General features: G+C 45.9%; 1 protein-coding gene across 3 annotated transcripts in view; it reads right to left on the reverse strand.

The window, feature by feature from the left end:
• LOC122943207 (cytochrome P450 4B1-like) overlaps positions 1-11,008 on the reverse strand; it is a 45,791-nt gene extending 34,783 nt beyond the window's left edge. For 2 of the 3 annotated variants that reach the window (XM_044300775.1, XM_044300773.1), the window contains exons 1-2: positions 10,855-11,008; positions 58-305 (exon numbers count right to left, since the gene is read on the reverse strand). In XM_044300775.1, the coding sequence (XP_044156710.1) occupies positions 58-240 (183 nt within the window). In that variant the 5' untranslated portion in view covers positions 241-305; positions 10,855-11,008. Of the gene's footprint in view, positions 1-57; positions 306-570; positions 677-10,854 lie in introns of those variants that run through there. The other variant, XM_044300774.1, reaches the window with a different exon arrangement.
• Between the last annotated feature and the right edge of the window lie 968 nt (positions 11,009-11,976).

An 11,976-nucleotide genomic window follows, 5' to 3' on the forward strand; every position in this document is an offset into this window, starting at 1 on the left:
TAATGCAGTAACATAAAGTACATTGATGCAGAACCCTCTACATTGCACACCTCTTACCTCCTGAGCATTGCCGTACAGCCAGTGACGCTTGGGACCTTCGAACTGCCTAAAATCTTTCTCCAGCTGCCTCCTCTTCAGGTAGAGCTTCCAGGCTTTCACCAGCACATACAGGAGGCAGAGCCAGACCGCCCAGGACCACACACTCTGCGAGTGCAGCCCGAAGAATACAGGGGGTGACATGTCCGGGACGCAGCCTGAGCTCTGCTACATAGGTCAGGATTGTCACACTGGAGATAGATCGTGCTCTGTTGAAAAAGGTTCATAGGACATTGTAGAGAGGAGGAGGGAATGTCAGGACGAGGGCAGGAGCAGTACGCAACACAATGGGCCTCGTTTATCAAGGTTAGTGTAAAGATACACTGCCTTAGTCATTGATTGCAACCAATCAAATTCCACCTTTAATTTTTCACAGCTCCTTTAAAAATGAAATGTGAAATCTGATTGGTTGCAATGGGTGACTAAACCAGTTTTTCTTTTCAGCAGTTTTGATAAATATCCTCAAATGCATACCTCCTAACCATCCCGGATCCAGCGTGACAGCTCCGGATTTCAGTGGCTTTCCCACGGTCCTGCTTCCATAGGATGCTCCCCGCTTCACCATGCAGCTCAGCCGCCGGCGCTTACCAGCAGCACTATGCCCTCACACATCGGGCTGAAGGTCTGTGGAGGAGGAGCCAGGAATATGTGCTCCTCCTTATCCACAGACCAGCAGCACTGGGAAGTGCCAGCATCTGAACTGGGGAGTGCCGGCATTGGAGGAACTAGGTGAGTATTTACTAAAAAAAAAAAATTTTTACTTCCCCTGAAGGGGACACATATCTGGCAAATCCAGTGTGAGGGGGAACATATCTGGGCATAATTACTGTGAAAGGGGCACATATCTGGCCATAACTACAATGAAGGGGGCATATCTGGGCACAACTACTGTGAAGAGGGCACAATGTGGACATAGCTACTTTGAGAGGCACAATGTGTGCATTACTACTGTGTGCTGACACATGTGGGGAAATTAAGGGGACTGGGTGTGTATAGTTAGGTTTTGGCCGAAGTAAGAGGCATGGCCTAGTATGAAAAAAATTGTGTGTGCTGCACATATTGTCCCTCTTTCTGTTTTTCAAAAGTTAGGAGATATGCAAATGTTCCAAGGTGAAAATGCATAGTTGCAAAAACAATGCAACAGCACTCTGCAAACACAAATAATCAAGTAAATACAATAGTGCCAAACTCACTATAGAAACTGTACTATTTCTAATGCTACATTATAAATGTGAGATGCTTGCCAAACATATTTTGGCCAAAATAATTTGTGCCTGTCCACCAACGTCGAGGCAATCTCTTTAGAACAGGAACCTGCACCAAATACTACCTGTACTTCTAGTAAAGGAACTTTCCAAAGAATGGTGTAGGTCCCAGGCTAAATAGGGGCATCTGCCAGGACCTGTGCTGACATCATCTTCAGCATCACAGGTCCTGTACATCTAGTAAAGGAACTGCATAGAGCATCATCAAAGGTCCTTCAACCACCAACAGTGAGGAGAACTGCAGGATGAGCTCTCCACTGAGACTAGAATGGAGTGGTAAAGCTACTTTCACACTTGCGGATCTCAATACCAGAGAAAAACTCTTCTGTTTTGTCCCCATTCATTGTCTTTGGGGACAAAACGTAATTGAACAGAACGCAAATGCATTCCGTTCCATTTGGTTGCGTTCCCATGGGATGCGGAACCACAATGAAAGTCAATGGGGATTAAACCATTTTCTCAGCTATGCTAAAGATAATACAACCGGATCCGTTCATAACGGATGCACATGGTTGTATTATCAGTAACGGAAGCGTTTTTGCTGAGCCCTGCCGGATCAGGCAAAAACTCAAGTGTGAAAGTAGCCTAAGAGGAGGTCCTCCTCCTTTTCTCTTCATTTGCCCCCCCCCCCCCCCCCATTTTTACTCACATCTCACTCATATATTGTACAGACAGTTACAACCACTATTACCTCATGTACCTCAGACAATAACCATAATATATAATATAGATATATATAACTAACTTATTGTACACACTGTATCTGTTATACCTTGTACCTCACAAACAGGGGTGTAGCTAGAAAAGACTGGGCCCCACAGCAAATTTTTGTAGTGCAGCATTTGTTTGCGGTTTTGCTGCGATAACGCAGCTACAGATAGTGACAAACGCCATTGGAACCAATAATTTCTACTGGTGTGATATACCAGTTGCCCCCCAAAAAACGGATTGAAGCAGGGGTGTTATATACCAATTAAATACTTTCTATATGGTGCATTTAGGTAGTGCAGCATTTGTTTGCGGTTTTGCTGCGTTGCCGCATCTACACAGAGTGAAAAACAATATTTGAAAAAATAATTGATTGAAGCAGGGGTGTGATATACCTTCTTCCACAAATACTGCTCTTCTATAGGGACTTTTGTCACAAGGTCATTTTGAAAATGACAGGCAGAGGAAGAGGCAGGCCATTCCGCAGGGGTGGTAAGGGTTGGGCAGGTGCACCAGGCCGGAGCCTAAGTGGGAAGTTGGAGAAGGTGCGTGCGATTATGTCAAAGGACGCACCAGACTTGGTTGAGTGGCTCACTCAGCCTTCTTGTTCTGCACCCTCCTCATCCTCTCTATCTGCACCCTCTTCACTCTCTGCTGTGTGCACCCCCAAAGACACCACCACCATATCCCATCTGCTCGAGTCAGAGGAATAATTTTCCCATCCATTACAAGACCTTTCCGATGCTCAGCAATTCTTGGCATCGGATCAGGAAGAAGAGGTATCAACAGTCGCCACCCAGCGGTCTGACGACAGTACCCAGATCAGCCCACGGAGGGTGGTCCCCGATGTTGCTGCCTACTCTGAGATCTCTAATGTCAGTGGTGGTGAATAGGATGATGATGACGTGTCTATGGATGTCATGTTGGTGCCCACAAGAGAGGAAGAGGAGGGGAGTTCAGAGGGAGAGATGGAGTAGCAGATAGGGAGGAGAAGCAGGCAGAACTTACAGTGCACTGGAGGCAAAAAGCACACTGCTAATGTATCTGGAACGAGCCATCCACCATGCACGGTCACATCTGGCGCTCCCAGGACGTCGGCACATGGCTCTGCAGTGTGGCCTTTTTTTAACGTGTCCGCTACTGACAATAGTGTTGCCATCTGCAGACTGTGCTGTCAACGCATAAGTCACGGTAAGCCCAACACTCACCTAGGGACGATCGCCTTAAGAAGGCACCTGGCCTCCCATCACCGAGTCCAGTGGGAGCAACACCGTCAGAACCCACAAAGACACACTCCTGGTGCTCCACGTCCTGCCTCTTCTCCTTCTCCTCTCTCCTCCCATTTGTCCTCCACTCCACCTTCCACCATGCCGTCATCGCATTCATCTGGCAAAAGGCAGGCTTCCATTGCCCAAATGTACGAGCGGAAAAAGATGATGACGCCGGATAACCCTCTTGCCCAAGGGCTGACTGCTGGCTTGTCGGAACTGCTAGCCCGCCAACTACTGCCATATAAACTGGTGGACTCGGAGGCCTTTATAAAATTTGTGACCATTGGCACACCGCAATGGAAGGTCCCAGGAAGAAAATATTTCTACCAGAAGGGCATCCCAGAGCTATATGGCCATGTACAGCGGCAAGTGAATGTGTCTCTGGGACACAGTGTCGGTGCCAAGATACATCTAACCACAGATACGTGATCTAGCAAACACGGGCAGGGAAGGTACATAACTTTTACTGCCCACTGGGTGAACCTTCTGACGGCTGTCAAGCATGTAACCCGTGGCTTCTGTGTGGATTTGGTGTTACCGCCACAGATTGCATGCAGGCCTTCCTCTTCTTCTCCTCCTCCTACTGCATCCTCCGTCTCCTCCTCAGCTGATTCCTCCTTTTCCACTGCTACCACCTCTTCCACTTCGCCCCCCAAGCTCCCCAGAACCTATTCAATGTGCCAGGTATGACGTTGCCATGCTGTGCTGCAGCTGTTGTGCCGGAAAGCCAAGAGCCACACTGGTCCTGCACTCCTTTCAGCTTTGCGGTCACAGACCGATCAGTGGCTAATCCCGCTCAATTTGACAGTTAGTAAAGTGGTGTGCGACAATGGTGCCAATCTGCAGAGCGCGCTGAAACAGGGCAAAATGACACATGTGCCGTGCATGGCACACATCCTGAACTTAGTCGCGCAGCGATTCGTTGCCAAATACCCCAGGGTCCAGGACGTCTTGTGGCAGGCCAGGAAAATCTCTGGCCATTTTAGAAGATATTACACGGCCATGGCTTGCCATGCTGACGTTTGGCGGCTACACCACCTGCCCGTCAGACATCTGATTTGTGACTGCCCGATGCGATGGAGCTCCACCTTGTATATGTTTGATAGGCTGCTCCAGCATAAACGTGCAGTTAACGACTACCTGTATGAACTCTGCGGTAGGACAGGTTCTCGGGAGCTTGTTTATTTTCACTGCGCCAGTGGCTGCTCATGCGCGACACGTGCAGACTTCTGTAGCCATTTGATGAGAGCAGCCAGGGCGCCATCAGTGACATCGTACCTTACGCCTTCTTTCTGGAGTGTGCATTGCTTCGTGTCATTGATCAAGCAAGCCGTTGAGGAGCAGGAAGATGAGGAAGTCGCAATGCTGGATGAATTCCCGGGGGGGGGGGGGGGCTACTCCAGAAGTTAACAGGAGCCTGAAGAGGAGGATGGTGCTAGGGCGGAGGAGGAGCAAGAAGAGCATGCTTTAAACATTTCTGGGATCCCTGATGTTGTCCGTGGCTCGGGCGAGGAGACCGAGGACGACATTATCCTGGACTATGATGAGCAGGAGCCAAGCCGCTCCACCGCTTCCAGTTTAGTGCAAATGGGGGCCTTCATGCTCCAGTGTGTGAAGAGGGACCCCCGTATAAAAAGCATAAAGGGCAAGGACCAGTACTGGGTGGCAATGTATTTAGACCCCTGGTACAAACACAAAATGGCAACATGTTACCAGCATCACATGGGGCTGTCAAAATGCAGCACTTCCAGGCCTGGCTTCGAGAAATGCTGCATTCTGCTTTTGTGGGCGCTGGCAGAGGAATTTCCACTCACAGAGAAGTAGTTGCGGGTACCAATCCAACAGAGCATGCAAGAAGAGGGCGGTTTGAAGATGTGTTAGTCACTTCGGATATGAGATCCTTCTTGCAGTCAACCCATCGACAGCTGCCCTCTGGATCCAGCCTCAGGGAGTGCCTAGACCGACAGATGTCCGACTACATCGGGTTAACGACCGATGTTGACGCTCTGAGAAGCGAGGAACCCCTGGATTACTGGGTGTGCAGTCTTGACCTGTGGCCAGAGCTGGCCCAATTTGCCATGGAACTGTTGGCTTGCCCCTCGTCCAGTGTTCTGTCCGAAAGGACGTTCAGTGCAGCTGGGGGGATTGTGACCGATAAGCGCACTCGCCTAGCTCTAAAAATGAATAAGGCATGGGTCTCGGAGGAATTCAACACCTGTTACGACCACGTTTAATTGAGTTTCCTCATGCCAACCCACAAATATCCGCCACTACCCAGAACAAATATTGGTCCTTGTCTTAGGTAAATACAGCGGCATCAAAGGCCTTTTCTGTCCGTTGAATGCCTAATGTTTTGGGCCTCGGAGGAATTCAACACCTGTGACGACCACGTGTTTCAACTATTATCATTAGGGTTTTTTCAAGAGGGTTTTTTTTCAAGAGGGGGGAATGCATAATTTTTGGGGCCTGTAGTACAGTGGCCTGCTGGAAAATTAAAATCCAAAGACCGTGTAATCTACCTCCAGCCACATACTTGTTCTTTTATGTACGCTGAATGCATAATTTGTGGGGCCTGTAGTACACTGGCCTGCTGGAAAATTGAAATCCAATGACCGTGTAATCTACCTCCAGCCACATACTTGTTATTTTATGTATGCTGAACGCATAATTTTTGGGGCCAGTAGTACACTGGCCTGCTGGAAAATTGATATCCAATGACCGTGTAATCTACCTTCAGCCACATACTTACTTGTTCTTTTATGTATGCTGAATGCATAATTTTTAGGGCCTGTAGTACACTGGCCTTCTGTAAAATTGATATCCAATGACCGTGTAATCTACCTTCAGCCACATACTTACTTTTTCTTTTATGTACGCTGAATGCATAATTTTTGCGGCCTGTAGTACAGTGGCCTGCTGGAAAATTAATATCCAATGACTGTGTAATCTACCTCCAGCCACATACTTGTTCTTTTATGTACGCTGAATGCATAATTTTTGGGACCTCTAGTACACTGGCCTGCTGGAAAATTGATAGCCAATGACCGTGTAATCTTCCTCCAGTCACATACTTACTTGTTCTTGAATAAATAATTGTTGCGGCCTCGGAGAAATTTAACACAAGTGACGACCATGTGTTATCGAATTTCAACTATTATCATTAGAGTTTTTTTCAAGAGGGGGGATTTAGTTAGCCATGTTTTTATTCCAATTTCATATTTTTAGTTATTTTAAACATATGAATTTGACCTGTATTTGTTCTGGCCTGCAGTAAAATTAATATCCATTGACTGTGTAATATACTTCCGGTCACATAATCACTTGATCTTTTCTGTCTGGTGAATGCCTAATGTTTGGGGCATGTAGTCCAGTGGCCTACAGTAAAATTTTTATCTATTGACCGCATAATGTACCACATAATCAGAATTTCTTTTATGTCAGGTGAATGCCTAATTTTTGGGGCCCGTACACCCGTGGCCTGAAATAACATTTTTCTAGGCTCCAATAGGGCACATTTCAGAGAATTTCCCTTTAAGACACATATAAAATGTCCCCTGATTAAGCTACATATTTTGTTGAAATTTTTGCCAATGATTCCCCTCTGGTATGTCACTGTCCATGTTGTGGGACTATTTGTACACTTCTACTAAGTATTTGGTGGCTGCAAATATGAGCTGAAGGTTTTTCAGGTTCGCCTGCCATTAAAGTGAATGGGACCCGCCGTGAACTTGCGGTTCGCGAACATTTGATCGCGTTTGCGAACCGTCCCGGACGATGTTCATCCATCACTACTCACCACATACATGGACGCACTCATACATGTGCTCACCACATACATGGACACACTCATACATGCGCTCACCACATACGTGGATGCACTCACATATGCGCTCACCATATACATGGACACACTCATACACGTGCTCACCACATATATGGACGCACTCATACACGTGCTCACCACATACATGAAAGCACTCCTACACAGTCACCACATACATGGATGCATTCATACACAGTCACCACATACATGGATGCATTCATACACACTCACCACATACATAGACGTACTTATACAGTCACCACATATGGATGTAGCAGGGTTAAATCACATGCTTTATGAGACATGTTATCTAAACTAAATGCAACTAAATGCGTTAAGCAATTGCTTTTCATTGGCTTTTGTTTCAAGATAACGTGATGAGTTAAGAAATTTGAGTTAAGAGTGTGTGTGTTACCCTTGCTACATCTGTACATGGATGCATTCATACACAGTCACCGCATACATGGACGCACTAATACACAGTCACCAGATGCATGGACACACTGATACATGCACTCACCACATACATAGATGCACTCACCACATACTTGGACACACTCATACACACACTCACCACATATATAGACTCCAACGTGGGTCCGTGTGACCATTAGTGATGTCGCAAACATAACATTTTCTGTCAGCGAACGCGAATTTCCGCAAATGTTCGCGAACGGGCGAACCGGGGCGAACCGCAATAGACATCAATAGGAAGGCGAATTTGAAAACCCACAGGTACTCTTTGTGGCCACAATAGTGATGGAAAAGTTGTTTCAAGGGGACTAACACCTGGACTGTGGCATGCCGGAGGGGGATCCATGGCAAAACTCCCATGGAAAATTACGTAGTTGACGCAGAGTGTGGTAAGTTGAAATCGCAATGCAATTTATAGAACTTGAATTAATCGCATTGCGATTTCAACTTTCTCAAATCCGACAGTACATTCTAGCATGGAGTCGTTCCCATGGTGATAGGGACGCTCCATGAGCACGGAAGTCAGCAGAAGTTCTGTTGAAATCGCAATGCGATTTATAGAACTTGAATTAATCGCATTGCGATTTCAACTTAGAGCTTCTGCCGACTTCCGTGCTCATGGAACGGAACCATGGGAACGGCTCCATGCTAGAATGTACTGTCGGATTTGAGAAAGTTGTAATCGCAATGCGATTAATGCAGGTTATGTTATTCGCATTGCGATTACAACTTAGAGCTGCTGGGTTCCTAATGGTTTTATTGCTAGAATATAACGAAGACTGAGAATATAGCGCTATATTCCTTATATTCGTCAATTCTAGCAATACAACCATTAGGAACCCAGCTCTAAGTTGAATTCGCAATGCGATTAATATAACCTGCATTATTCGCATTGCGATTACAACTTAGAGCTGAGTTCCTAATGGTTGTATTGCTAGAATTGACGAATATAAGGAATATAGCGCTATATTCTCAGTCTTCGTTATATTCTAGCAATAAAACCATTAGGAACCCAGCAGCTCTAAGTTGTAATCGCAATGCGAATAATATAACCTGTATTATTCGCATTGCGATTACAACTTTGTGACACTGAAGCTTCAGAATTAATCTAAGATGGCTGCTGTCCTTGCTTTTTGATAGGAGATGGGAGGGTCTGGGAGGGTCTGCTGCTGATTGGCTGGAATGTGTCTGCTGACTGTGAGGTACAGGGTCAAAGTTTGCTCAATGATGACGTATAGGAGGCGGACCGAACATCGCATATGTTTTCCCACCGCGGCGAACGCGAACATGCGATATTCGCCGGGAACTGTTCGCCGGCGAATTGTTCGGGACATCTCTAGTGACCATTTCCTGTTTGAAGGTTGATGCCTTTTGGCGCAGGCGCAGTACACCTTACAGCACGCTGAGATTTTGGCTTTGGAATACATGAGGTTGCTGTCACACCTGGTGGGTATGAACACTCGTTAGCTCTCTCTCATATCCCGGCTCGTTGCGCCATCGTTTTGATTCACATCACCTGGTAATGATTATGCACATACAAGGCTGTACACTAATTAAGTATTATGAATACTGTGTATTTGTAACACAGTTATGTTTTCACTAATATTATGTCGCTAATATGATGACAGTATGTGAACATCACCTGTTTTTATGTCATTTAATAACATTTTTCATATGTTTTTACTCAATGTTTATCACAATTATCACTTATGAGATTTATTGATTGGTTGGATTATATATTTGCCACTAGTCACATGTGTTTTTTGCTTGAGAAAGGCTCTATGGATGAGCCGAAACGTTGCTGTTGAATTGTTCCACATGGGTAAATAAACTTTTAACTATATATATATATATATACACATACACTCATACATAAGAATATACACTCACCTAAAGAATTATTAGGAACACCTGTTCTATTTCTCATTGATGCGATTATCTAGTCAACCAATCCCATGGCAGTTGCTTCGATGCATGTCGGGTTGTGGTCCTGGTCAAGACAATCTCCTGAACTCCAAACTGAATGTCAGAATGGGAAAGAAAGGTGATTTAAGCAATTTTAAGCGTGCCTTGGTTGTCGGTGCCAGACGGGCCGGTCTGAGTATTTCACAATCTGCTCAGTTACTGGGATTTTCACGCACAACCATTTCTAGGGTTTACAAAGAATGGTGTGAAAAAGGGAAAAACCTCCAGTATGCGGCCGTCCTGTGGGCAAAAATGCCTTGTTGATGCTAGAGGTCAGAGGAGAATGGGCCGACTGATTCAAGCTGATAGAAGAGCAACGCTGACTGAAATAACCTCTCGTTACAACCGAGGTCTGCAGCAAAGCATTTGTGAAGCCACAACACGCACAACCTTGAGGCGGATGGGCTACAACAGCAGAAGACCCCACCGGGAACCACTCATCTCCACTACAAATAGGAAAAAGAGGCTACAATTTGCACAAGCTCACCAAAATTGGACTGTTAAAGACTGGAAAAATGTTGCCTGGTCTGATGAGTCTCGATTTCTGCTGAGACATTCAAATGGTCCGAATTTGGCGTAGACAGAATGAGAACATGTATCCATCATGCCTTGTTACCACTGTGCAGGCTGGTGGTGGTGGTGTGATGGTGTGGGGGATGTTTTCTGGGGACACTTTAGGCCCCTTAGAGCCAATTGGCCATCGTTTAAATGCCACGGGCTGCCTGAGCATTGTTTCTGACCATGTCCATCCCTTCATGACCACCATGTACCCATCCTCTGATGGCTACTTCCAGCAGGATAATGCACCATGTCACAAAGCTCGAATCATTTCAAATTGGTTTCTTGAACATGACAATGAGTTCACTGTACTAAAATGGTCCCCACAGTCACCAGATCTCAACCCAATAGAGCATCTCTGGGATGTGGTGGAACGGGAGCTTCGTGCCCTGGATGTGCATCCCTCAAATCTCCATCAACTGCAAGATGCTATCCTATCAATATGGGCCAACATTTCTAAAGAATGCTATCAGCACCTTGTGGGATCAATGCCACGTAGAATTAAGGCCGTTCTGAAGGCAAAAGGGGGTCCAACACCGTATTAGTATGGTGTTTCTAATAATTCTTTAGGTGAGTGTACATACAGTGTGTGTATAGATACACACACACCTACATAAAAACACACAATATACACATTTACACTCAGGTATGGCCATACTGTAATTACATTCACCTTACACAAACATACACTTACTTTTTATGCACATAGCTGGGTGAGCTGGAGGGCGAGTTAGCTGGATTGAGAGTGTATGCAAACATCCTCCCCCCCTCTCAGTCCCACGCTTCTCTTCTCTGTGGGAGTGCCAGGGGAGGGGGAAGTGTATGACGGGAGCACAGGCAGGAAAGCAGCTGCTAGCAGACGGAACCTCTGCTAGAAGGAAGGACTTAGCTGCTGCCCGGCTAGTGCAGACTGATTCCGGTTCAGTCTCATAGCATTGTTTCATGTAAAGATAAGAGGAAGACCACCTGAAGGGGCCCCTTTGGTGATGGGGGCCAAAGGCAATTGCCCAGTCCCCCCCCCCCCCCAATGCGGGCCCTGACATTCAGTACTGCTTTGGGGCCCCTTCTAAGCTCGGGCCCTGAAGCAGTCACTTCCCATGCTTCCCTGATAGCTACGCCACTGCTCACATATCAGTACACTGCTGTATATACTATATATCTGTACACATTGCATCTATTATACCTCCTACCTCACATATCAGTATGTTTTGGATCTGGCCAAGGTACCAGGTAGGTTGATGTACTGCTCCAAATGAGTAGAAAATTGTATTAACGTGCACGGAGAAATCAAACTCTGACACACCTATTGGAGTCAAGGTAAATCTCTAGTTTAATTGCAAGTGTTAACACAGAATATACACTCCCGGTGGGAGGGGACTAAATGTGGTGCTTATTTATTGGTTACTGGGAAGCAATAGCAAGCATTCAATGGGTTAATCTTACACTTCTTTTTCATCAGGCTGACTTAAGAAATCATCTGACAGCACAGCTCCGCAGCCCCCTCATTGACATGTTCCTTGGGCTTTGGAATGCGCTCCTTCCCCCCTCCCATCTTCAAGATAGTGGGAAAGGTCTGTGCGCCTACTATATACCTGTACACACTACATCTATTATACCTCGTACTTCACATATCAGTACACTCAGACCATCTTTAAAAGCCAGACTCCATTAGGCCATGTATTGACATGTGAGGTACAAGGTACAATAGATGCAATGTGTACAGATATATAGTATATACCGCAGTGTACTAATATGTGAGGTATAAGGTAGAATAGATGCAATGTGTACAGATATATAGTATATACCGCAGTGTCCT

The sequence above is a fragment of the Bufo gargarizans genome, chromosome 7, assembly GCF_014858855.1.
Source record: "Bufo gargarizans isolate SCDJY-AF-19 chromosome 7, ASM1485885v1, whole genome shotgun sequence".
Taxonomy (NCBI): Eukaryota; Metazoa; Chordata; class Amphibia; order Anura; family Bufonidae; genus Bufo; species Bufo gargarizans.